Here is a 27091-nt window from a genome sequence, read left to right as displayed (position 1 = left end):
AGCAGAGCTGTGATGCAGACAGCGAATCACATGAGCAGGGATCTGTTTACAAACTGTAGACGAGAAGCGAGAAGTGGGGAAGGGAGACGAGGAAGGAGAGAGAATGTGAGAAGAAGAGAACACAGGAGAGGAGAAGATCTGAATTCACATTAGCAGCATTGTCTTCTTGTGTCATATTCCTACCCGTGTCCTTTGTTCAGAGCGCGGAGGCAGGGGGACGAGATGAGACGCTGCTTTCCACAGGGACACTGAGGCCGTCTGCCTGGTTGGCTGGCCGTGCTGCCGGGGAAACCCATCCATGTCCTTTCCTTTTGTCTCTCCATAATTGTCCGCGGCAGGTTTCCACAGCAGGAGAAGAGAGGAAGCGACGTGGAGATCTAAAAAGGAGAGGACAGAGGAGAAAGAGGAAAGGAAAGGAGGGGAGAAAAGAAGGGAGGGAAAGCCCTGTGGCAATGTTTTGAAGGGAGTCAAAACAAGAAAACCAGAAACTGCGCTCGGATAAAGGTACATATCCAGAGCGCTGGATGGTATTTGGAGGATATTTCTATACTGCCAGTGACATTGATGTGTTTCTTTTTTTCAAAAGGCTCATTTCCAAGGCTTCATTCTTTGTCCTTTAGTGGCAAATCATCACTGCAGACTGCGGTTTGAATGAGCCGCTGGTCATCTTGGTAATGTCTTCTCGATTCTGTGAGTCTCTAATCAGATCTGCTTACTTCAGACCAAAAGGATTTAACTCACTGCACATCTTCTCTACCATCAGGGATTTGCTAGTCTTGACCTATAAACGCAGTGGACACACAGGTCAAAGCTTGAGCTTTTGTGGAGACCAGACTTTGTGATATCGGGGAGGTCACGACCCCAAAGATTTCCTGGGTCTGTCCACCAACATTCACATATTTGATGCATCCTATCCAATGGTGTAGCGGTAAGTGTGCTGGAGTTTTTTCTCTCCCGTAAGCTCAAACTTAGCCTCGAAATAATATCAAGTGTTAGTTGAAAATTTAAGCTAAAAGGCATTGTTGTTAGTTTACCCCATCAAGGCTCTGGAGACATTTTTGCACTCATTGCCTAATCAGGTGGTAGCATACAAGTCATATAAAAGATCAGCACACCTGTCGCTGTGCTCTCTTTTTCACGCGGCCACCTTGAGACCTTCTGGTGTGGCTATGAACCAGAAGCTGGGGAGTATGTCATCGGCCACGAATTAGCCCTGGTACTAGTATCACGAGGAAGATGACCAGCTCGTCTGCGAGGAAGGTCCTTCGTTCCTACTACCTCTTTGATGACACACCAGAAACTTCTGCGAGGCTAGTTCAGCTCAGGCTACGTAACAAGCTACACTAGATGACAAGCTCTAGCTAAACCATGACCTGCTAGCATTTTCTAATTTGACTTAGTTATCTTATTGACAGTCAATGTAATATACATTGGTTGATAGTCACTGCTGGCTTAGTTAAGTTGTGTCTGAAACAGATGGGAGAGCCAACTTCTGCTAACTGTTAGGCAAGTGACACTCAGGCTGTCACTAGCTACCGCTAGCTGGCTAGCTGTAGATAAATGTAACTGGAGTTACATCCCGGTAACTACTATACTACTATTTATTTCAAGGAGATTAGTTGTTACTAAATATGTACACCTCTGCAAGGTGTAACTGTCAACTAGCTGACGGAGCTAAATGTAGCTTGCTAATATATAATGATGTTTAATAAAGATGGGATAATTGGATATTTTAAATGTCTCCTAGCAAACAATTTACACATCAGTCACAGGGAACGACTGTGGCTCAGTGGTTAGCATGCCCCTCTTTCAATCAGAGGATTTGTGGTCCTTGAGCAAGACACTTAACCCCTAATTGCTCCCCGTTGCTGTGTCTACGGTGTATAGAGCAAAAATGTAAGTCGCTTTGGTTGAAAGAGTCAGCTAAATGAAATGTAATGTAATGTCTTCACTAGCTCAACATTTTTTCATTGTTTTATTTAGTATGACTAATTTGAAATGTGCTAGTAGTTAAGAGCTTGCCGCAAGATTCATGTAGCTTACCACAACCCAAGCCCAATGTGACATTTTTTACAAAGTCATGACGTGACCAATAACGAACCATGATCACATTGTGTTAATTTTTTTCAGCACTGACATGACCTCAAATATATTCCCAAAAAACAACAAGTAAGACCTCCAAAGGAAGTTTTTATACAATCAGTTTCTATAATTTTCCAGCCAAAACATGTCAAACGAAAAGCTAGTGCTTCTGTTTAACAGTGTTCAGGTGCAATGGTATCCAGAGTGCATGCATTTGCACAGTGACCTACCTCTTAGCGCTCGACCATCAATGATTTACTAACGTCGTGCTAAGATTACCGCTGATTCCTCCTTCACCGAGATCTCCCGTCGAACGCCCCTAAAACCCCCCACTGTACGTACAACCCAACCCAAGACTGCAGCCTCCAGCCTTGAACTCTGTCCATTGAATAATTACTTATGGACCAGGAGGTCACCGCCACCACTGTAGAAAATGTGCCACTTGACCTTAAGAAATAGTTAACTACTGCGGTTTAAGGCTGATGTGCACTGTGGAGAAAACTGCCAAGTTCGAGCCCCTCAGGCTAAAAACTGTTCTTTCCCGCTGAGCCCAGGCTCCGGCGAGTACCGGCAACTCGTCTCAGGCCGAGACGTGGAGCAAGAAGTGGAACATATGCCTGTGTGACGCAAGGATGGTTGTAATGGTTCACTTGAAAGTGGAGAGGGGTTTTTGCTTGGGTTCTATGTACTTTGTAAATAGGTGTCCCCTTAAAGCCAATTGCAGTTTAAATATATTAGCAAGAAAAAAAAACGTTATTTCCTCAACCTCAGGTCTCTCTTTTTCTCCCCATTTCGCATTTATTTAATAAATAATTGGCACCTCCGTAGCTGTTTATTACGCACAGCCTCTACGCATGCATCACATTTCCACTTTCACCTTAGTTCAAAAACTTGAGCGCATGCTCAAGAATACCTACCGCGTAAGCAATGATACATTGCAATTTGAAATGCGATGCTTCACAGATGCGGTATGGTGTTTGAATGCCAGGCCTTTCAGGTTACACAGATTTGTGCGCCGCATCGTCGCCGGAACGAGGCTTCAAGTCTTCTTCAATATAGCATGATGTTCATTTTGTTAATTATGGTCCATTTAGAAATACAGATATTTAGAAATATACCAAAAAGCAGGGTATGCTTTAGTCGTAGCAATCTTGTGATTGACAGGTCGCTTCCAGAGCCGTACGGTGTCTCTACCACGCCGCCACGGCTCCACAGTCTAAATATGTTCACTTCCATTCACTGTTTGGAAAATATAGGATGGCAACGGACGAAATCCAAGATGGCAATGACCAAAATGCCAAAAATCCTCAAACCAATGAGTGATAAGATAAAATAAGATAATTCTTTATTAGTCCCGCAGTGGGGAAATTGCAGGATTACAGCAGCAGACAGGTAAAGTGCACACAAGAGACACATAGTAAAATAAAATATAAAAACTAGTAATATATGGTATCTTTAGTGATATGCAGATATGAGATATATGGTGGCTAGTTTATGGGCAAAGTCAGTCCGGACTGACTAGCTGCAAGGCAGCAAACAGTCATGCCTTTTAAACATAAACGCGGCAGTAGTTTATGTTACTACTTTAGAACTAAGAGTTGGTCAAACTACCCTACTCCACTGAGCAGAGCGACACATAAACCTAATTCTAACCTTAGAAATTAAGTTGAAAGGCCAACATGAAGAGTAAAATATGTAGGCGACCACCTTGTTGGTTTGTGCAGTAAGTTGGTCCCCACAAACACAAGTTGCTCAATAATCAGATCATTCATAAATAAATGAAATGTGGAAGCTGACCCTCACTACTCCAAGCCAATTATGATCAAATCATTCAAAGTGATGAACAACAGCGTCTAAATCTCTCAATGCTTTCCTTTCAAATGGATTGCCAGTCTTTAAATGCCATGTGTAAAGCACTTTGTGTTGAAAGTCATACGCTCTTTTCTTTGTCATTTCAGCTGAGTTTCTAAATGCCACATGCTGTAGGCTGCATAGCTTTCATCTGACTGCAGCTTTGTAGCTCTGTATTTGTAATTTTTTAAAGAAGACATTTTCATACATTTTCTAAAACATGAATGTGTCAGCATTAGGACCAACACATGTGTGAGTGAGTGCCTTGTTCTTTGTGTTGAGTTGGTTTGGACTCACATTCATGCCAACCTAATATTTTATGTTGATGATATGGATATGATGCAGTTTGATGAGTGGTTGTATTATTGTCGAAATTCGTAATACTTTGCCATCTGTAAGGAAGGTTACTTCAAGTATGCATAAATATTCATGCATAACTGGTATGAATACATATACAGTGGATACTTCAGAATGCTTACTTTGAAATGCATTTTCAGAGGAGTTTCACCCTGAGGAGACTACAAATCTGAGGAAATATTGCATTGTGTCATTATGAAAATCCCCTATGACTGCTGTGATACTGTGCTGGTGCGTGTGTAACTCTAAAACATATGTTCTTTTTCCTACCCGGCAGCCAAACCATATTATATATAGCATATATTATTATTATTCTGTTTCCATCCATTTGCCTGTGCTGTCCTCTCAGGGTGTCTGTGTGACCTTGGATTGCAGAACTCCGACCGCTACTGCAAGATGACATCTGAGGAGCTCTTCCACCTGCCGCTCAACGTCTACATCATCATCCTGGGCATTGGCCTCTTCATCCTCATGCTCACCCTCATCTTCTGCTGCTACATGTTCAGGTACGACACAACCGACACGGCTGGGTTAGGGCTCCCGGGACAGAATTCACACAGTCATCATTCTGCATTAACACCCAATAGTCTGTCAAACGAGCAGAAATCTAGAATGTGGCTTTAGCATATTTCTAATACATTGCATTATATATATATATATATATATATATATATATATATATATATATATATCCTTGTTTAAACACTAGATTGTGACACAATTCTATACAATTATCTCTGTTTGAACATCAAAATCAATATTTTACCATGTCTGCCTGTTCAATTTGTTCCATCTTAATATAAGACTTATAGATTTGTATCATACATTTACACATCGTGATATTTTAAGTGGGAGCATATAGGCAATGAACAGAATGCAAGATTTGGCAATTTCTGCCTGTTTTAACATTTTACGAAGGCCGTGCATTGAGTTTTCTTGCAGTGAAACTGGCTGAAAACTACACATTCAATATTTTTTGGCCTGTGACTCCTTGTTTTTTTTCTCTATACGGCACAAAATCTAAAAGGTTGGCCACCCCTTTCTTAGAGTGTCGCAGAACAGTAACCTTGAACCTTTGGTGCATACAGATGTTGTTTTCTGATCTTCGGGTAGCTTTCTCTCATCCTGCCTCAACTACTTCAGTTAGTGACATTCTGTATTTTTATACTTGTTACAAACTGGGTTTCAATACTTGAACGCAGACGCCTCTCATTGTGTTACATTGTCTAATATTTGGCAAAGACAAAGGTTCAAGAGAAAGCTGCTTAAGACAATTACAGACAGGTTGGAATTATGTCAGTCAGTGGGATGCTGTCTACTTCCAGGAATTCTCGAAAAATCTGCTACAAGATTTACTTTTACTTTTTGGCTGTCAAAAAGATATATGACAAAAAGCATTTAAAAGACGGCTGTGATTATGCTAAGTTGATGTACATGTATTTAGTATTGACATAGCCAGAAGCATTTTTTTATTGTTCACTGAGCCTAAAATAACGGAGACACATTTATGCTTTCAAAAACGTATGATCACTTAAATAAAACATAATTTCCATCAGAATTCCTCTATAAAGGGAAACGTTCTTTAAGCGTGGGTTCACAGGCTGTGACTTGACATTGTCATTGTCTGAATTCCAGGGCTGCTTGACGCAGTATCTCAGCTGATTCATACGGCATGACAAGACATGTCCTGAAGAAGACAGATATTGAGCACCAGGAACATGATACACTTTGTAGAATGTCTTGTTCTTTCTGCTTCACAGACTCAGGCGACAGGGTGCAAGAGAACAGTACGGTTACAATGAGGTAATGTGTTCTCACTACTGTGTATCCAGTTTGACTAGTGTCAAATTGGAACGCAGACTATGTTCATTTGCTAGTTTTTCTCTGTTGAACTACGTCACAACTCAATTCTCCTCAACAGGTTGTTTTGAAAGGAGCGGGGAAGAAGCTGAGTCTAATTGGCGTAAGTTGAATACAGAGTGAATAGGAGTCAATGAGCTCAATGCTAACTGGCTAATGGGACGGAATGAATGTGGAGAACCCAAGTGTTTAAAATGTAGCAAAATTATGCTATTGCTACAATTTTCAGCAACATACGTACTGCTGTAATGAGCTACATTATATGTCAGTTTCTGGAAAATCTTAATTTAGGCTATTCTTTAAGGAGGTTCTGTTTGTTTGGCCAGTTGCTAGCTAATCCCTGGTACACTGTTGCAGTCACGTTATAGTTCTTCTGGCTGTTTTATAAGCTATGTCCCAATTGCATACTACATAATAATGTGTGTAGACCTTTTCCATGGCCTATATGGTGTAAAATGAATACAGAGTATATTGGAGTCATTGAGCTCAATGCCAACTGGCTAATGGGATGGAATGAATTAGAAAACATGCTGTAAGCTAGCGGTTTAGTGTTACCTTTTTGCAACACATTTACAGCTGAATTGAGCTACATTGTCTATTATTTCTACCATTTTGTTTTCCGAGGGTAACAGCTTCAGTCTTTACTTCCTGTTAGCATACTGTGTTAATAACCATTTGAACAGGAAATAGAAAAGGGCCAAAATAAAATGTTTATGTTGTAATGTTTATGCTATAGCATATTAACATAATATTAGAGAGTGGTGTCATCAGACACAATTCACACAACAGAATTAACTGTGCTCGTCACAGCTAGCAGCACACTTTAAATTGTAGGGTCGAAGGCTAGTTTGGTGTGCATTTGCTCTCATTACTAAGATGCTAAAAATGTTCATGTTTATATCTTGCATGCAAAAAGGCAAACACTTTACATTGTAGTACATACTGTACAATATTAACATGAATAAGGGGTTATTGCAGTAATATTATAGCAGTGCAGTCATGACAAATGTTATTGGTGATTATTTAGGCAAGCAACTTCACAGTATAGCTGCAGAATGGATGCATTATCCTTCTGACTTTTTAAATGCTGTATAATCAGGATACTTTGTATTAACTGAACACAGTTCACGTGTCGATTATGAGATTATTTTAAAACCAGTTTTTCCCCCCTGTTCAGCAAACATGTGCGGTGTGCTTAGACGAGTTTCGCAGCAGGGACGAGCTTGGGGTGTGCCCGTGCGCCCATGCTTTTCACAAGAAGTAAGTCCTACAACCGTGCTCTGTGATTATCAAACTTTGATGTGCTCTGTATTTGTGATTCTGCAAAGTTACAGTCAAATAACACAATACTTGAAGCATTTGTTGTTGGCTATGTTTCAGAAATTGGTGCAGCGAAATGTATTGACTGATACATTATGCTCAAGACGGGAGTCAAACGCCAACTGAAACAATGTGTGGAATAGCACTTTCGTAGCAGCCGTTGTGTCTACAAATGTGCATGGCTCCATTAAGGCTTCACGTTACAAAAACAACAACATATTTTTCTAGCCTTGGTTTTCTGAACATTTTGGAAGAGACTTAAAAAATCTGAACTAGCCAGTTTCAAAGGGATGACTTACAAATGCCTCTTCCTGATGGATTTGTGTCTTCAGGTTAACAGCCAAAGCAGTGAAATTCAGAAAGGCGTAGGCTGCCCTGCAGGGAATGACGATGTTTGAGCTAGAGAGCGCTTTGGGCAACGCAAGCTGTTGCTCTGCAGCGTTGGCTTGATATTGACAACGTGTCTCTCTGACTGACACTTCTCTACATGCATCACCGGTGCCTTTCAACTGTGTACATATCCTGCATGACTGTCTTTCCAGTCCTGTTTTACGGCTCTCAATGAAGCTGTTTGAACTCCTTTTTCTCGTCCAGATTCCACCTCTGTAACTTTACGCACTTTGACAAAACGTGCTAATGTCTCTCTCGTCCATCCGCTTTTTCCAGGTGTCTGATGAAATGGTTGGAGATCCGCAGCGTCTGCCCCATGTGCAACAAGCCCATTTGCCGCCTTCAGCCTGACCCGCCTGCAGCACCTGAGCGGCCCCAGAGTCTCCTGGAGGTCTGAGATGGGAACGGCAATACCTTACCTTACACCTGTCACACCCTGTCTCACAGCCCAACAGTTTGTAGTTTTAGTAATGCAGGCAGGGCTACTCTGGAATTAGAAATAATACGATTGTCTGTGTTAAACCGTGAGTGCAGAGCCAAAGAGCCTATACCTGGTAAATTAAATAGGGAGTCGGTATATTATGGCTAACTAGCCAACCTAGATACTGCTATTTTCAGCACATAGCCGGATGCTAAAGCTAAGTGCCTTAGAGCTGCTGATAGATGATAGACTACACCCATCAGCATTGGCACAACAACAATGATTCATGCGTGTATGTAATCCCAGTTTACTCCTCATTATAAATCTGTTATGTAGGAACTAATGACTGAAGAATCGTGGACAATAGCCCTGAAGTGTCTGGCTCCACTTAAAGCTTGGGTAGGTATCATTGGAAGAACGAGCACGAGTAAGCTAGATTTGATTAAAACAAAGAGCCAACTGAAAAGCCCAGTATTGCCAACTCCTCTCCAATGACAGCTAACAGTGCTAGCCATTAAAGTTGCTAAATTTAGCGAGAAAGTCAGGACTCCCGTCAAAGCCACTTCCCCAAAATGATCACAATCAGTGAACACTCACAGCTGTAGAGCCCCCAGGAAGAGAGCGACTTTGAAGCATTTTTTTTTACATGATGGCCAAACGGTGGAATTTCAACTTCTGAGTATGTCAAGTGATGCCATTGGGGCCCAAAAAGACTTACTGTATATCCCTTTGACTTACATGTGTGGGAATTAACCATAGGAACACTTGAATAGTCCTTATACTAATAATACTTTGTTAGAGCATTTGATTTATTGATCGCTGTCGGGATGTAATGAGAATTTCAACAAATACAAAAGGTAAATTTCAATATATGGTAGCAAAGCCCTAAATGGCAAGACAGTCGCGTCAAATGGGATATAAACTATACATATATGATTTTTAAGTTATTTTTGAGGAACTGTTTTCTATCATAACTGGCTTTCAGTCAACAGGTATTGTGTGTCAGTGATGCTAAACACTTTGACCGTCTTTTGTCAAATAGCTGGATGTCATTGTTGCCGGTGGGAAGGTGAGCTCTGTCCTGTAGTGATAGACACACTGCACTGATATGAAGAGCATGTTTAAACTGGTTTCCTGTCCGAGTGAGGTGCACCATACACGCCATCCCACTCTGTATGTACTGTGTAATATACTATTATGAGTACTGTGTAAATTGTAAAATGCTTTTCCATTTTCTGAAGTTAGAAAAAAAAAATATATCTATATATGTAACCAGTGTTTTGATATGGTCATTTGGATCCAAGTCTTTTTTACTAATTTTGCTACATGTCGACACTTAACAATGTTTATTTGTAAGCTGTTGTTGTAATATATTTGGAACGGTCATGCTATTGTGCTGTTGGTGCACTACTTTTGTTTTAGGTGGTTTTAATCCATCTTACTTCCTGTGTGTGTGTATGTGACGCAAGGATTTCCACCAATAAGGTGCCCCCGCTTAAATGATCTTCATGACCCACCGTCCTAAATTATGTTTTACCAGAGACTGGATCCTTGGACCCATATGTGACAATAAATTCCTCCTGACGATAAATCTAGTAGAGGCTCTGAGGGGAAGCAGAAGAATACTTGAGACGACGCAACCGAGTCATGGCGTTCGAAGACCAGAGATCACTACAAGCTGTTTCATGAGGCGGATTTATTCTCCCTTTCTTGTAAATTCCCACACAAGACACTCGGCCGTGGAGCTGTGTTCACACTTAATTTAAACCAGTAGAGAATTCCCAATTTATCCAAACTAATTATCAATGGGGCTTCCCCAAAGTGTGCAAAAGAACAACAAAGTGAAGTGCGGAGAACCCTGGCTCAATCTACTGCGGAGTTCTTCATGTTGTCACCACAAGAAGTAAACACAAAGAGAACATGCAGGTATGGAGATGCACATGACTGCAGAAAATGTGCACCACACACACAGTCAATACAAAGCTATTATGTGGTGAGCAGATGTCTGGAAATCCCCTGCCAATCCTCAGTCATGACATGGGGCTATTTGCCATGAAAGTTTGTTGAGGGTGCTGATCTTCCATTATTGACATTGGCTAACCGCAAGACTTGCCGAGACAATTAAGAGGCGGAAACTCGTTTCACTCCCCCCAAAACAATGCACTGTAAATGTGGTGAGTTCTATATTCCCAACGATGTTCGTTAGCAGATAAAAAGCCATCCACACTAAGATCTCACGAAGAAATCTCTCGAAAAGTACATATTTACCCACAATAGTGAGTGAGCATTTCTGCACATAAGCTGCCCGATTAAACCCAGTGGAGGGAATGTTGAGAAGATGCAGAGTATATTATCATGAATGAAGATGACTGATCCATCACTGCAAACATTTCTCACCGAACCTCTTAGCATTGCAGCTCGAGTCAATTTGATTTACGTGGCCAAACATAAAAAAATACACATTAGTCACATGGAGGCTTCACAACAAAAAAAAAAAAAACAAAGTAGTTTGTAAAGCTGTCATTTGGAGTGTCTTTATTATTCCTGCATTCCTCCATCAGAATGCATTCAAACACATTAGGTGGAGGTGGTTTCCCCCGACTAATATTAGGGTGTTAGTTTGTTCAAAATGAAAATTCCATTCATCTATCCAATGTAAATGAACAAAATGTCAACCATATCAACTTATACATATCAAGCACCTACAGTACGACCCATACATTTGGTTACAGACAATTAAAAAACTGCAGGTTTCATGGTCAATAAACGCAGCAGCAAATGTACTTTTTGGAGCCAATGACCTGCAATAACAAGGAGGATAAGTTTCAGAAGCTGAAGCATGAAATCCACAACAAACCCTGATATGGTGGTGGGTTTCCCATCTCACATAAGCAACAGGATGTAAATTGTGTCCTGAAGGAATGTCTGTGCTGCTTAGACATGTCGCTGGAGTTTTGTATAAGGGGATGTTCTTACTCTGTAGGGCATGTCACTGCAACATTTAACACCATATTCACTGGGACTCTTCTTGTATCGTTACCAGAGAAAGAAAGAGGGGTTAGCTCTGAAACGCTAAATCCCTTATAATTGGTCGGATTATTGTCTTTTGGTTGTTCAAAACTTCTTTAAAAAAAAAACATATATATTGTATTGTATTGATAAAAAAGTACTATCCACATTATTATGGCTGTGTTGAGTGCTAAAAGATGGACGTTATTTGTTACATTTTCTTTTTAATTAAATGTTATTATGTTGGGCAACTATTTCATGAAAAATAATGTTTGCTTGATAGACTTACTGCAATATTTACTGTTTCCGTTCTTTTTTCAATCAAGAAAAGTGACATTTTTGTAAAGCTTGCATAGACCGTAAGGATGGGCGTCGAGCGCCCCCTGCTGGCAACATCAGAGCAGACGCTGCTTCCTTTTTATTTTTTATTTTTACTATTATTAATAGTATTTATTTTTGTTTTCTTTATTAATGATTTTTATAATTTGAATTATTATTATTATTCCTGTTTTTTTTTAGACCCTTCTTCCTCCTGTATTGCTATCACCGGAAAATACGTAACTGGTATCTTCAAAATAAATGTATTAGATTTGTCAATCGTGTTTGGAATTATTATAAAAGTAAGTGAATGGGCTTTCTTATATTTCTGCTGTTTGTTTAATTCCAGTTCAGTTCCACCATTCTTTAATTCACACACTGCTGTCACATTGAGTCCACCATATTAGGGTATTCTTATATGTTGTGAAATTTAGTTTTTGAAGGCGTTGATGACTTATGTTGTATTTCTGCATAGCTACAGATTAAAAAGAATATTGTTAGAATTAAGTACATGACAAGGGGTCGCATTTAGACTGAAAATATCTGTCCATTTTGTTTGGAATTTTGCGGAACATTGCTTTTTCTGGTCAGATCACATTTATTCTGAAGGATCCAGACCGGAAACCGTGTTGTTATTGCCGCTTGCGGGAACACGCGCGAGAGAAATTGAGTTGTTAACGTGAGTGCGGAAAAGGCAACAAAGTAGATAAAGTTAGGAAGTCCTTTATTTCGTGTTAATTTTTTTAGTTTTGCTGTAACAGCACGCAATGGAGCGTTTGACCAACGAACGGAGGTCACATTAGCAACTAAGCTAGCTAAGTAACTTCAATCTGTAAGCGCATAGTGTGTACGTTTGTTAGCCTGCTAGCAAAGCATAGCTAACGTCACTGACGATTGCAAGAGCTACGTTGTACTTTAAAATAAACCTTTGAATTTGCTCCTGAGACTTAAAGAGAAAAGAGACGTCTGTCGCAGTGTCGTTAGCGGCTGTTGGGATGTCGCCTCCTCTATATCTGTCGTTATCCGGTCGCAGGAGTCATGAAAGGTCAACGAACATATCAGACAGCGATTCAGAGGACGAGGTACATTCACTGACCGTTGTATTTAAATGTTACTCTCACTGACTGTTCATTATACTTAAACGTCACTTGACTGTTTTGTATTTCCTTACCTTTCTGACAACTGACAACTAGTTATCCTGTCGTGCACTAAGCTAACTGAAACTACATTCACACGTAGTATTTATTCAGGAGCTAACTAGTCCTTGAAGCCGACGTTACTTCGTTAAACGCAAATATGGCTGCATTTCCTATCTTTTAAAAGCTGTACACTTTTGACTTTTCTTTCCCGTAGCCCATGCTCCCCCTCAATCAATTCTATCCGTATATCCGCTGTGCCCTTTGCTGTGGCTTCTTCATCGACGCCACCACCATCACGGAGTGCCTGCACACATGTGAGTTCATGCTGTGGTTTCACAGTCTGCCACTAAGCTGTCAGGATGTCCATACACACATTTCATCTCACACATGTGGTACAGAGACATCATGGTACGAATAAATAAGACCATACACAAGGATGACCCGTGCAGTGTATCAGCCAATATGTATTTCTCCCTGATATCTGTATCGGGATGTGCAGTGACAAGAGAATGACAGTGTCTCCATTGTTTGTTGACAAAACATGCTCACTAAATATCTCAAGCAAGTTATTTGTTCTCAAATATGAATCTGTTCATCAGCCTTAAAGTGCATATTAGTCTGGTTATGCATCACACATAAGGTCCTGACTGTGTCTAACGTTGTAGTGTGTTTGATCTTCTACCAGTTTGCAAAAGCTGCATCGTGAAGCACTTTTTCCACAGCAACAGGTGTCCCACGTGTAGCATCGTTGTCCACCAGACACAACCCCTCTACAACATCAGGTAGTTCATTCTCAATGTATTGACTGATGTGGATGCCCTAACTGTACATGTTAAATTAACAGATGGTCGTCACAGTTATTCAGAGGGGGAAAGTATTTATAAGTGTGGGGAAAACACCACTTCATTATTCTGGGAATTTGAATCCATTGGTTTTCTTGTGTGTAGAGTTACGCTTATTGTCTGGACTTTTGACATGATTACTTCTGTAATTGTATAGTTTCTAGGATTGTCAATGGGCGACAAAGCAATCAGTGTTAAGCTTCAAACTCTTTCCTGCAGGCCTGACAGACAGCTGCAGGATATTGTTTACAAAATGGTTCCCTTCCTGGAGGAGTGTAAGTAGAGTATTACAAGGTTGCCTTTAGTTTGGGGTACATTTGTGTCATTTTCACGTTTTTAATTTCAAATTTGAACTCGTAATTTTTTGTTGTTATTTTGTGCCACAGCTGAAAGAGTACAAATGTGTAACTTCTACAAAGGGAGAGGGCTGGCGGTGCCAAAAACAGGTAAAATCAGTTCACTACTCAACATTTAAACGAGGCAACTTTGGATGGGCGCTTTGCGTCATGTAACACAATTTTTCAGTGTCTTTCTGGGTTAAAAACATATTGAAGTATTTGGTTAAATGATTTGCAATGTTAGTTCACACACTGCAGAGAAGATATCAAGTCATATTTAACACTGTTGGTTATAGCTTCTGAATGAATCTTCTTTATTCTTTGTCAGGAAGTAACAAGTTGGTTGTCTCTCACTGCAGTGCCATCTTTTGGTCAATTAGGAGTATTTACACCTTTTTAAATTTTGTTACACACAAACAAACATATTCTATATGGTTTTTGTCCTTGACGGTCATGTTTTACTAAAGATTATTTTAGTCTGTAGGCGATCATAAAAAATGAATGAACTGGGGGCCCAAAGATATACGTTTCTTTAGCACATGGTCATGCTCATACAGGCACGAATGCAGGCGAGTGACCAGCCTGCTGGGGTGACATTCGTGCTGAATGTGGCTCCTGATCGTCCTGGAAAACAGTTGACCAATGCGTGTCACGTCACATGGTCTCACATGCAGGTTGCTACTTAAGTGACTGAAACTCAATGTGAGTCACATTATCCTTAAAATGGGTAAATATTAGTCCCTGCTTGCATGTGACTGTGGTCATTCTCTATCACTTACGATTTCCGCAGAGGGGAACATGACATTGCATGCAGTGATCCCTGTCATACCATTTAGAGCATCACTGAAAATGTCCTGAAAAATGGATTCTCTAGAAAAGAACAAGCGGGGTCAACCACACACACACACACACACACACACACGAGCCGCTCTATGCTTTGGTTGACACTGCTACTTCTTGTCTCTCTCCTGCTCTGCAGTGGTGGTCTCCCCTCCGGGCCCAGTGGTGATAAAGAGGCAGAAGAAGGAATGCATTGCCCAGTCTATGTTCACCATTCCTCCGGAGCTGGACGTATCTCTTCTGCTGGATTTTGTTGGGTAAAGATCTAGTTGTCTTCTTTCTTTTCTTATTTCTCTGCATGTGAACTTGCGGTCTATATTTGAAGTTGTTTTGCTAGCAACAGTGTTCTAACAACCAGTCTGACCAATAGGCAGTTTCACAGCAGACATTGGGCTTGTCGTAGCAGTAAAGGCACAGGTGTAACTAATCACAATAGCGCTGGCTCTGCATCCAATGGGAAGGCATGGGAAACACCAGACACCCTGCAGCTTGTAGCTCCAAACGGATGAAAGTGAAATGTTTTTAAATCACATATGGGCATTGGCAGTCTTTTGTGAAAATGGCCTGGTTGTGTTCTCTACGTCCCACATGGAAAATGCAAACTCCCAAGTTCAGTATGAAGTAGCAGTACCATTACAGCGAGGGTGAAACAAACCTGGACGTTCACTGCTCTGCCTTGTGTTCCAGGTATAAATCATTCTCTAATTCACAAATAGGGAACCACTGCTGGTCTCTAGTCTCTTATTGTTGTCGACGATGAATAAATAACAAGCTCCCGGTCAAAGGATAGAGATGTTGCTTTGGGCTTGGAGACATAAATATGACTCTCTTGGTGTTTCTTCTCCTTTGAGTAAAAAGTGGAACCCAGTTTGTAGCGGGGAATTAAATTACCCTGCAGTTACATGGACATGCCACTAGATGGTCACATTGTCTTCAATATAATACTTGCTTTGTACCAAAAAGTTGTTCTCACTGTATGTTGACTTTTGTTTTTTAGGGCTGAAGAGGGCATCAATAACTACAAGGTAACTACTTTAAGCATACATATAATTGGATTAAAACTGTGCACTGTAGCAAACTATAAAAACAAGATGGATGTAACTGGATGACGGTGGCACTAAAGGCTGCTCTGAGACCATCAGGGCATCCCTGACCTAGCTGTCCCATAGCTGCAGATGCTGTTGGATATACTGTCCAGAACAGTTTTGTCTCCGATCATTGTATTGTTCATCAATTTTAAATGACACTCTTTTTGTATAGTTTTTAAATCAATTCTTCTGAAGAACTTTAAATCTGCTCGTTCCACGCTGACCGCCCCGTCCCCTCTCCAGCCGCTAGAAAGGCGGTACGTCCGCGTGTCGGGCGAGGCCACCGTCCGCCACGTGGAGCTGTTCATCAGGAGGAAGATGGAGCTGAACGCCACCTGCCAGGTGAGTCTGCCAGGCTCGCAGCTGACGAGTTCACAAACGGACAGGGCCGCTGGCTTGATCCCGAAGGTCTTACTTTGGAAGCGGGACATCAAAGGAAGCCGGCGTTACAGCACATAGTGTAGGCGTGCTCGGAGAACAGGGTCACGCTGGTGCGTGTGACTGAGTGGGCGCCTTTTTACCGGGCTTGACTTTTAGCTTTTTCTGGTTTTACTTCCTCGATAGCTGAAATGTACTTGTCCCAAATAGAAAATATAGGCCCGTCAATAACTGAATAAAATCAACAGATTTCAACAATTGGATGGGGAAAAAAATTCTAAATGTTTTCTTTTAACTTTGATACTCATAGTAACTTATTGTGTCCTCGTTAGCTGTTTTAATCCTGTATTATAAGATGCTTGGAGCTCGTGTTGGGAAGGTACATTTCCATCTCTAATATATATGTTTTATGTTGCTTGAAAACATCTCCTTCAAACAGCTGCTCAATATTTTTTTTTATACCAAAAACTAAATTTCACAAGATTACATTTGAACACGTCACGATAACGTTGTAATTCACCTTCGCCGCTCACAAACGTTTCCACCTATTGTAACTGAGCGGATCCTCGGCCAGTGATTTCTGAACTACATTAATGTGCACGCATGTCGATGCTTAAAATCAACACACGCAGCCGGTGTGTGTTGATTTTAAGCATCGACATGCGTGCATGTTTAAATGCATATTAAAACAGCGGTGTCTGTTGTCCTCTATGTAAGCCCACACACCAGCAGTGAGATGAAATATCAGATATGACACAGCTTTATTTCCTGGTGTTGGTGTCAATCAACTCTACCGACGAGTGGCAACTGGATCACATTGAACACACCTGGACGGGCCCGAGAACGTTGTGAAATAAACTTTCATCGGATGATTTAAGTTTGCAGTTTATCAGTGAAGCGTATGAGCTTTTGTGAGAATCATGTCAACGTTGGCCGAATGTCCAAGGAATGGAAACGAGAGCGGAGGAAAGACAAATGTACATGTGTACACACTGGAGACGAAACACCTGCAGAGTATGAGCCCAACATTGAACGGCAAATGCTCGGTCAAAACTCGCCAGGGTGCCTGCATCTAAAGGACAGCAGACACTCGTTAAGCACACACTTTAATGTGATTATAACCGCATAGTTAGTGCAGCGATGCCACGCGTCTCAGAGAAGCCTCACGGTTGTAAATATGAGCGCTACAAACAGAAGTGTCCTCCTCCTCCTCCTCCTCCTCCTCCTCCTCCTCCTCCTCCCCAGAGATGAACAGAAACGTTCATGTGGGTTCAGGTGACTGTGTTTGGTATTTAGGAACACGTGGATGAGGATTAGCAGCTTACATTGATCTAGAGAGGGCAGAGAAAGACTAACGAGAGGTCACCGTTCAATGGAGCAGAGGTCCCAACAGTTGTGTAACTGCTCCTTTTTATAATTATTATATTGTTAGAAAAGCTTTTTAGAATCCTCCACCATCTCCTTCCAGTTTATCACAAATATCCAAGGCCTCTCTTGTGTGTCCAGTGTTCTGGGCGGTTTGTTTTTCGGGGGGAGGGGTCTAGGTACTCATAATTTGGTATGGCATGATCACAAAAGTGTTCCTCTGCGTCCTGCAGGTGGATGTGGTTTGTGGAGACCACCTGCTGGATCACTTCCAGTCGCTCAAAGACATACAGAACTCTGTGGGCGAAGAGGCACTACAGGTAAGTAGTACTCCAAAAACACACAACTCAAATGATGGGAATCGTGGTGAAGAGCGGGGAATACTTTTCAGTGACGCTTTTTGGTGTCGCGTCCCTTCTGCTCCAGGACGGTCTGTTGGTGCTGCATTTCGGCCTGGTCCTGCCCTCCCAGTCTTAAGAAGCAAGAGGGGTGAACAGAACCCTTTTGGGTTTTGTTTCTCTCGTCAGGATCCCTCCACAATGTGGAGGGAAGTTTCCACGTTAGCATTATAGGTGCTCCACAGCTGCCGGGACGTCTTGTCAGGATCGTCTCTTTCTGTGAACATTTGTGTGACTGCTGGTGGCCGGAGAGACGTTCTTCAACCGCAACCCTTCTGCTCCCGCCCTGGAGTCAAATGTTCGACTCGAGACTCATCGTCTCGTATTCGGGGCGAGCCGCCCGTCCACCGACTGCTGCTGTAGCTGAAACTGTACGGCACTGTGGGTCTGTGACACAACACCGGGTCTGAAGAGCTGCATCATTTAGTTTAGCGATCTCTTTCTGGAAAGCAGGGACCTCTTAGGGCTCAGGGAGATGTCAGATCAATCGTTGTGATTTTTAAAGGGCTTGAAACTACAACTACCAAAGGTTTGTGTGTATTTATATGGAGTTTAGATCTAGACTCTATTTTTAATTGCAACTTGCTTCTTGTTGATGTACTTGTTTAATTTAAGAGCGTTTGTATTAATTTCAGTCTGCTGATGTAAATAAATTGATGCACTTGATTCTCACCAGATGACACAAGTCTATAATAGGGTTTGTTTAAAAAAATACCTTTCCTACTTGCTTTTGTCAGAATTAATTAATAAATGACTGTAGCCTGGGAAATGTTTCCTGTTTCTGTATTCAGTTCAATGCCTACGATCTTCAATACCAGACGCTTCCAGAAACGACATAACTGGGACATGAATGTGAAGCGTTTATTACACGGTTGTTTTATATATCTTGTTGCACTAATTCAGTCTTCATTTCAAAGGCAGAGTATTTGAGCGTTCCTTTCAGGAGAAGTGGAGCGGCTCAAAGTGATGCGACTCCTTTGGAATTTGATACAGAAGTCAGGAAACCAGGAGAATTCTGCACGCAAGATGTATGTATGTATGTCTTGAAAATGAAAAAAAAATGTTCGATGCAGTGTTACACAAAGGGCCTCCTTGTCTCTGTTCTCCACTGACGCTAAAACGATCAGTTACTGCAACTTCAGGTCCAATCATGCAGACAGATATTTTATATATATATATATATATATATATATATATACACCTGCACTGTTTGTGGTGAAAGTGCTTATAAAAATGTTGCACCCTCTTGGTGAGAGCTACAGAGACACTTTAAACTAGATTATCTCATAAGTAGGATTAAGGAGCATTTACTTGATTGATGCAATTTGCAGTTTTAAAAACAAATTGTCTTATTTCTTTAGGTTCTGTGTGGTGCTTGTGTGAAACGTTTACACTGCTATGTGGGCCTAGCCTCCTGTATAATATTATAGAATATATATATATATATATATATATATATATATATATATATATATATATATATATATATATATATATATATATATATATATATAGAAAATATAATATAGAGAAAAATATATACTTACATTTTCAATAGTATATTTCAAATATACTATTAAAGAAGTGTACTTTCTGCAAATATATAAAAAGTATACTGCAGTATTAAGTACAACTTAAATATAATATATTTACTACAAAAGAAGTTGTTCCAAAATGGCATACTTTAAGTGTACTTATGATTAGTATACTAAAGTATGCTCAGATTAAATATACTTGGTATATATATTTTTCACCTGGGTGAATGATGTGCTCCTGGCTAAATCAAGTTTTGAGAAATAAATATAAATGAGTTGTATTGATGTCTATCTTCAATGAACATCCTCCTGTAGCTGTGAATATGCTGACTTGCTAATGAAAGCAGAGGAAACCATGAGTTAGCCATGTCATTTTATTTATTGCAACTGAAACAACGGCGAGTGTTATTTTTTTCAGTAGGTGTATACGTTGACACTGCAGCTAGGTAGACTGACATGCACTGGTATCTTTCCCAGCTAACGCCTTACAGTGTTAAACTTTACATGGTTATAATGTCCTATTCCTTTTGCAACTACAGACTTTTCCAACACAGAATACTGTAGCGGTTATGTTAGCACCGCAGAACACATCTAAGCTCGGTCATGAAACCAAACACAACGCAACACACGGTCATCCTCCGCACACGCTGAAGGGCTTTAGTGAGTATAGGGAGACTTGCTATTCGCATTGCAGTTTACCTCTTTAAGTTCAACACCATAGCACAACATGAAAAGATGCTGCAACGTTCAACGTCACACGGTCTGAAAAACGTCACGCAGCAGTCAAATGGGAATCCGTCCCCGCAGCTTTTGGTACGTTGTCACATATTTAATAGTGGTCCAATTTGTGCAGCATGACCCTATTCCTCTGGTACACAATACATTTGGTCTATTTTTTCCCGTCAGATTCCTCTGTTTAGAGTTGAACATTTATAACCTTGTCATACTGACAAACTCCTCTTTTAATATTACGATCATCCTCTAAAAACTGACACGCGACCTTGATCATCACCCCCAAAATATTGACTTTCAGCTCCAGTTCCAAAATATGTTGCCCTTAACAAATACAGAATGTGACTACGGACTCACTATGCAGACATGACCACGTTCCTCTTTCTATTTTGATTTAGTTGGAGTTGATGTCTGCCTCATCTTTCTCCTCGCTGCTCTCCTTGAAGCTCTCCTTGGCCCCGTCTTTCTCCCTCTGGGTGCCCCGGGAGGAGTTGGCCGAGACCCGGGGCTGGTAGCCGTAGCCGGCGGCACCGAAAGACATCCCCGAGTTAAAGTGAGTCTCCTCGCCCTCCAGCAGTTTCCTCGTTTGGGACCAAAGCAAACAAATGTCAGAGCGGACACACACATAGGACTCAATGCACCTCACAATGCGCTACGAGAATCTGAAAGGAGTCTACTAGGCCAAAGAGATCTTTGGGTGCGGATCAGCACCTGTAGGCAGCGATCTCGATGTCCAGGGCCATCTTGACATTGAGCAGGTCCTGGTACTCCCTCAGGTGCTGGGCCATCTCGCCCTTCATGTTCCTCAGCTCAGTATCCAGGTGGCCGATCGTGTCCTGTTACATAGGAAGCAAGGAAAGGAGGGATTACCAGTCGTGCCAATCACATTCACTTTGCATGTGCTGGTTCCAGACTGTTTTTAATCCACTATGATACAGGCTTCTGCTGTGGTATAACTGTGGGCCATCTCCTTTTGGAGGGCAATAACCTTCGGGGCTTAGCTGTAGCTTCTCTAAGGCCTTCCTGTATCCGATTTAGCAGGTCAGAGGTTAATCTAATTGACACGCAGGGTCAAGTCGCTAAGAACTGTCGCAGTCAGTTTCACCGGCTTGCTGAAGCGGTTGCCCTGACTGTAGACCTTGAACCTGAGTTAGACGATCTTGTTCTATTTCTATTGCCTCTCAACGGCTCTCAACATGGCGTCGCCTGAGCCGGTGGCTCGCGGCTAATCTTGCTAACAGCGCAATGTGCTGACAGAGCAAACCGTTGATGCTAACGCAGCGATTTAGCTGTAACCGGAGGAATGGGAAAGGAAAGTTCGATAGAGTTTTGTAGATCTTTACCATTCTCATGTCTGTTGGTTGAATGTGAAGCTACCGGGTCCTTTTTTGTGGCGGACAATTTGGTTTTGCAGGATATCTATGAATTACAGTGAATTATTTGCTTGTAGGTATAGCTGCGAACGCTGGTTGAGAACAGCCTTAACCATGAGATCAGTGTTAGCGACGCTTGTCCCAAAGGGTTTTTGTGGTTTTGTTTCCTAAACCTAACTTTTTTTTTTTTGTGACGTAATGACATCTTGAAAAAAGTCGTTCCGAGCGACACAAAAAAATCTCCAGACGATTCATGGGCTTGTACACAAAACTAATCAGTGACTATTTCCCGAGCTGTCGCTACATCTCATTTCATTAGTTTGAAGAACCACAGTGTAATGTTGTGGTTTTCGGGGAAGTTTCATTGCGATGGAAAAGTGACTGATGGGTTTTATCGTCAAAGCGATTTAATCACATACTAGCTTTTACTGTTAGAAGCCAAACTTGGGAAGAGAGATGGACACAAGAATTACAACCCATGAGCGTATGGATGGTTGCTTTAAAGTCTGAGATGGCCAGTACGCTGGATTCCTTGCCTGAACTCAGTCCTTGACGCATAAAGGTCGGGCCACCCTGCTGTGTGCAGTTAATTAACAGCTTTACTCCGACTGTGACATAATTCATGAGGAACTTGACCCCGAGATCTGCTCCCTTCCAATCCTATTATTCAGAGTTGTTGACAGTAATGTCCTCCACGCAGACTGCGCCAGCAGCAAGTGAATGCACATTGGAATCGGAGGAGGTTCAACTTTTACAATTCTAGTGCGTTTGCAAAAAATGTTTTGTCATGTGATGTCTCAATTCACAAGGACGACATCTTCCTCTGTTTCAATGCTCAATTAGAATTCTAAGTTGCCGTTTAAAACCAATATCCATGAGCAAGATGTCATCACTTTATCATTTGTGTGAAATGATCATAATCAGTTCATGAATTCTGGCGTTACGGACAAAAACGTGTATTGTGAGATCACAGTGACCTTGACCTTTTTAACATTTAACCACTCAATTCTAATCAGTTCTTCCTTTAGTCCATGTGAACTTTAAGCCGTTCTTGAGGTAATTCATTTACAAGAATGGGACGGGCGGACAGACAAACAACCCGGAAACATAATCTCCGGCCACACAGATAATTTGGTTTCACCATTATCTGTAGGCACATACATAAATCATTAAGTCACTTTTTTAGTTTAGAGTTACTTCACCCAAATTATACATATTTAAAAAAACAAAACCTTAGTTTTTGTTTCATTTGCCCATGAGACCCTATTGTAAACTGTTGTTTGTTTTGTGGATCAGCAACAGTATCAGACAGTTTCTGGAAAGAAAAATGTATTCATTGCTAATGAGCACCCAAATTAAATTCCAATCACCTCCATTGAATTGGTGCAGAGTCAGAAATCTGGTTCTCTGTAAACACTACCCCTTTTGTCCACAGGGACCGCCAAAATCAACACAAAATGAGCATTGGTGGTAACTTTAAAAGGACGATGGTGCCGTCGTAATGATGAACATGATTGCTTGCCTGCATGCCCGTGACTTCAGCACCGTGTACGTCCTCCATCTCTGCGATCTGCCTCTCCAGAGACTCATTGGCGCCCCTCAGGCTCTCTATCTCAATGGTCTTGGACTGCAGCTGCCTCCTGAACTCGCTGATCTCCTCCCTGCTGGCCCTCATGGCCTCGTTGCTCCTGGAGGCCTGCTCGCTGAGGCTGGCGAACTTGCTCTTGTACCACTCCTCGGCCGACTCTAGGTTTTTGGAGGCGATGGACTCGTACTGGCTGCGGATCTCCTTCAGGGCCGAGGTGAGGTCCGGCTTGGCGAGCTCCAGCTCCACGGAGACGTGCTGCTCCTCCATCAAACTGCTCAGCTCCTGGATCTCCTCGTCGTGCACTTTCCTCAGGAAGACGATCTCGTCCATCAGCGACTCCAAGCGGCGCTCCAGGTCCAGGCGGACGGCCGTGGCGTCGTCCACGTCCTTCCTGAAGGCCCTCAGGGTCTGCTCTGCGTCCTCGCGGGCCCTCATCTCCTCGTCGCACTTCACACTGAGCTTCTGAAATGAGACATGACAGCATTGGGAGGTGAGAGGCCCCACCGAGGAAAGGGGACCAATGAACCTCCTCATCCTTCACTACCCCGCGGTTCTACCTGCAGCTCGTCCTCCATGTTGTTCCTCTCGATCAGGATGCGGTTCTTGTCCCTGCTCAGCTCCTCCACCTGGGTCCGCAGGTCCCTCAGCTCCTGCTGGTAGAGGTGGGCGACGCGGGACGGCTCGCCCTGCTTCTGCCGCAGCGTCACCAGCTCCATCTCCAGCATCTTGTTCTGCTGCTCCAGGTGCCGGACTTTATCGATGAACATGGCGAAGCGGTCGTTCAGGCCCTGTTCATCGGGATAAACGCTCAGAATAAAAGCTCCGGCCGCTAATATTGTTCACAATCCAAACTTCCAAATCAACTTATTTTAAAAGCTGATAATTGTGAACACTACACGAACTAAAAAGACATCTTTTTCGACTATACCTTGAATAAAGAAAGTAGCACTTAATGGCACTTACATATACCACTTTGTAGTTTAACTTTCTTGAAGAAATTGTACTGATTCTTGTTGTTCTGAGTTTGTTCTCATGGTTGAATGCACCTATTGTAAGTTGCTTTGGATAAAAGCGTCAGCTAAATGAAATTTAATGAACACACTTTGAGTACATTTATAACTTACAATGTTGCCTTTAATTTACCACTTCGGGGTGGCAGAACAATCTCTAAGCACAACCTGTCCTCATATAACTGTTCGTATGTGACATTCTAAAGAAAGTTATTTTTCATTTTCTGTGCGTTTTCCTATGAATGTCCAGCAACACATTTCCGCTCGCACACTCTTTTCAAAATGAACTTCTGTCAGTAAACTACTTAAGTTCAGGAAAAGGTTCTATTTAGGGTTTTAAAACAGTTGCCTATTTGCACATCCAGCGTGTTTTTGGCCACCTGACAAAAGTAAATCCAGTATTTTCTTTCTCTCTCTTTATCTCCTTTCAGCTGTTTTGGGCTCCACCAACTCCGGGAGACAGATCTGTCCGTTTAGCTGCTAAATGCTACGCTATCTTCAGCGGCTAGTTGCACACTTTGACCGCTTGGTGCTGGCGTTCTTGTTGTGATGTTAATATAATAGTCTTAAAGTTTTCTCCTCCAGGAGGAAGTGCTCAGTCAAAACTGGAAAGTAAAGCCAGTCACCTTTTGCAAGTTTCCAAAATGAGCTTTCAATCGGGGTAAAAAACGACAGAAACAATGAATTGTTTCATTATATTGGTTAAGGGCTTTGTATAGTTAAGGATGAGTTAAGCTTGGTAATATATGTATATTGTATTTATATTGTGATATGAGACTATATATTGTCTTAGATTGTGGATATCCTAATCTTTTTCTGACTTTAAAGGCTGCATTAATGTAACGCCATGTCCTTTTCTGAACTTACCAGACTTTTGGCTGTTGTATTATTTGCTTTTTGCCCACTTGATGATTACTTATCAAATCTTCTAAATAGTTGGTTGAAAGCGTTAACAGTCAACTCTGTATCGTCGCAGTATTGTTATTGAGGTATAGGTAAAAAGAAATATTGTGATTTTTTTTTTCTCTTCTTTATGTTGCACAGCCCTAGAATGAGGTAATGCTGACACTAAGAGGAGTCTCCATCGAACATACATTGATTTAGTACTGCTGTGTCGGGTTAATGCAATTACACTCAAGGGCCGGGTCATCAGAAGTGGATGCAGTCAGAAGGGTGTCCCTGGTTAGCTGTTATGAAAGTATCGGTTCTGAGATGTAATGTGCTGTTTGCATATGTTGAACTTGAGCTTATTAAACATATAATTTAACATGGAACATACCAATAAGTCTTTTTGTAGGAACCCAAAACGCACCTGCAGCTGCTCCTTCTCGTTGGTCCTAACGACTTTGAACTCACTGTTGACCACGGAGGTCTGCGTCAGGTCCAGGGAGTCCATGGGCACCGGGGAGTAAGAGGCGGACCGGCCGAGCCGCCTGTACATGCCCAGCGAGGACGCGCCGTGGCGGGACCCAGCCATGGACCTGAGCCCCGGGGAGGCCCGAGGAGAGGGCCCGCCCAAGCGCGAGGAGGAGACGGGGAACTTGGGAGAATCCCCAAAGATCTTCCGGTAGGACGACGAGGTGTAACGGTCCCCGTGGCTCATCTTTGCTGTGAGTCAGAGAGAAGAAGAAGAAACACTGAGGGGCTTAGCAGGAGCTTTGCAGGAGTTTATAGGCCGCAGGTGGAGCGAACCATGTTTACGCACGGAGGTTTTAACACGTTTGGAAGATGAATGAAGATGTTGAACGCCTTTTTTTTTCTTCCCGAAAGTGATTTTAGCAATCACCGGTACAAAAAAAAGGAAATGTTTCATACATGCTTCGTTCATTTCGCGTGCGTTAAAATGATGGAACCGTCCATGGAGGAGCATCACCACCACCTGTGCGTCCTGTGAGCCACTTTTCACGCTGGTGCAACACGAAGTGGTTCTATGTGGTGGGTGATGTGGAAAACCAACCAAAATAGCTTATTGATGCACCTTGAGAATGTTTCTCTATATATTGTGGTGTCACATGACATTTCAGTCAGTCAACGCATGTCACTTCCCCCTCGTTTCCCTCATTAATTCAGTATGGGACATATTTCACTGGGGATGTAACACTATGTGGTGACTCAATGCATCAAACTGAGCAACTAGTGGATCACAATGTGAACATATTTTCTTTATTTGAATGATACAAGAGATAAAAGAGAAAGAAGGGGGGGGTCTGTGGTCTTAAAAAGCCCTTTAACCTTTTTTTCTGGGTTGTGAACTTGGCACTGTTGTTGATAATGGCTGAGCCTTTGGTTTCTTAAAACCTTTGGTTTCTTAAAACATTCCAATGATTCTTGTCGACCAGGTTCCCTTGGAGGCTGTTCCATGTTGGATCTAAGCCATGAGGGAAACGGGAGCTGTGCCGTTTTCATCCTTTTATCCAAGTTTCTTGGGAGGGTCTTGAGCGAATCATTTTTACGCACACGACTGTTTTAACACGCATGAATGAAGATTTTGAACGATGTTTTTTTTTTTGTTTATGTGATTCAAAAACACACTGATGATCTTAAAAATAAAGAAAATAATTCATACATGCTTCGTTCGTGTCGCGTGCGTAAAATGATGGAACCGTCCACGGAGGAGCACGTGTCCTGTGTTTTACGAAGTGGTTCTATAATCTATATGGACGGTGGTATGTGTACATTTGACTCCCAGATAATATTAATATCAACAATAATTGCTTAGGATCGGATTTTGAAGCAATCCAAAATGATTCAAAATAAGTTCCATTTTTATTGTTATCCAATGGATTATGTGACAAAAACTAAAAAAAAAAAAGTGACCGAACCCTGCACACACGTGAACTCATTTGTTCATTGTTTA

General features: G+C 41.8%; 3 protein-coding genes across 3 annotated transcripts; 2 read left to right on the top strand and 1 right to left on the bottom strand.

Annotated features, from left to right (window-relative positions):
- Window positions 1-816: 816 nt before the first annotated feature.
- On the top strand, window positions 817-9672 carry LOC306746740 (RING finger protein 122-like). The gene is made up of 6 exons (XM_079229699.1): window positions 817-928; window positions 4640-4796; window positions 6051-6093; window positions 6212-6253; window positions 7328-7410; window positions 8137-9672. The coding sequence occupies exons 1-6, from the start codon at window positions 904-906 to the stop codon at window positions 8255-8257; spliced, it is 471 nt and encodes a 156-aa protein (XP_079085825.1). The 5' UTR covers window positions 817-903; the 3' UTR covers window positions 8258-9672.
- A 2905-nt stretch (window positions 9673-12577) lies between these two features.
- pcgf6 (polycomb group ring finger 6) lies at window positions 12578-18754 on the top strand. Its single transcript, XM_079229697.1, has 10 exons — window positions 12578-12690; window positions 12962-13061; window positions 13433-13529; window positions 13809-13864; window positions 13976-14035; window positions 14907-15024; window positions 15765-15792; window positions 16099-16197; window positions 17832-17918; window positions 18025-18754. Exons 1-10 carry the CDS (start codon window positions 12604-12606, stop codon window positions 18073-18075), a joined length of 783 nt encoding a protein of 260 aa, XP_079085823.1. The 5' UTR covers window positions 12578-12603; the 3' UTR covers window positions 18076-18754.
- Window positions 18755-20657: 1903 nt separating this feature from the next.
- Window positions 20658-25837, bottom strand: LOC306746734 (alpha-internexin-like; the record flags this gene model as incomplete). The annotated part of the gene is made up of 5 exons (XM_079229691.1): window positions 20658-20844; window positions 20975-21099; window positions 23159-23686; window positions 23782-24012; window positions 25547-25837. 5 exons carry the CDS (start codon window positions 25835-25837, stop codon window positions 20658-20660), a joined length of 1362 nt encoding a protein of 453 aa, XP_079085817.1.
- Window positions 25838-27091: the final 1254 nt, after the last annotated feature.

This window comes from Taurulus bubalis, assembly GCF_910589615.1.
Source record: "Taurulus bubalis genome assembly, chromosome: 14".
Classification (NCBI taxonomy): Eukaryota; Metazoa; Chordata; class Actinopteri; order Perciformes; family Cottidae; genus Taurulus; species Taurulus bubalis.
Note: the sequence above shows the minus strand (reverse complement) of the source record. Positions and strands in the feature narration are given on the sequence as shown.

Excerpts from the sequence above, each read along its gene's own strand:
- LOC306746740 (XM_079229699.1), top strand. The coding sequence starts at position 904 with ATGCATCCTATCCAATGGTGTAGCG. Across the intron at positions 929-4,639 it reads TCCTATCCAATGGTGTAGCG|GGTGTCTGTGTGACCTTGGA; the intron begins GTAAGTGTGCTG and ends CTGTCCTCTCAG. Across the intron at positions 7,411-8,136 it reads GCCCATGCTTTTCACAAGAA|GTGTCTGATGAAATGGTTGG; the intron begins GTAAGTCCTACA and ends CGCTTTTTCCAG.
- pcgf6 (XM_079229697.1), top strand. The coding sequence starts at position 12,604 with ATGTCGCCTCCTCTATATCTGTCGTTATCCGGTCGCAGGAGTCATGAA. Across the intron at positions 14,036-14,906 it reads GCTGGCGGTGCCAAAAACAG|TGGTGGTCTCCCCTCCGGGC; the intron begins GTAAAATCAGTT and ends CCTGCTCTGCAG. Across the intron at positions 15,793-16,098 it reads AGGGCATCAATAACTACAAG|CCGCTAGAAAGGCGGTACGT; the intron begins GTAACTACTTTA and ends TCCCCTCTCCAG.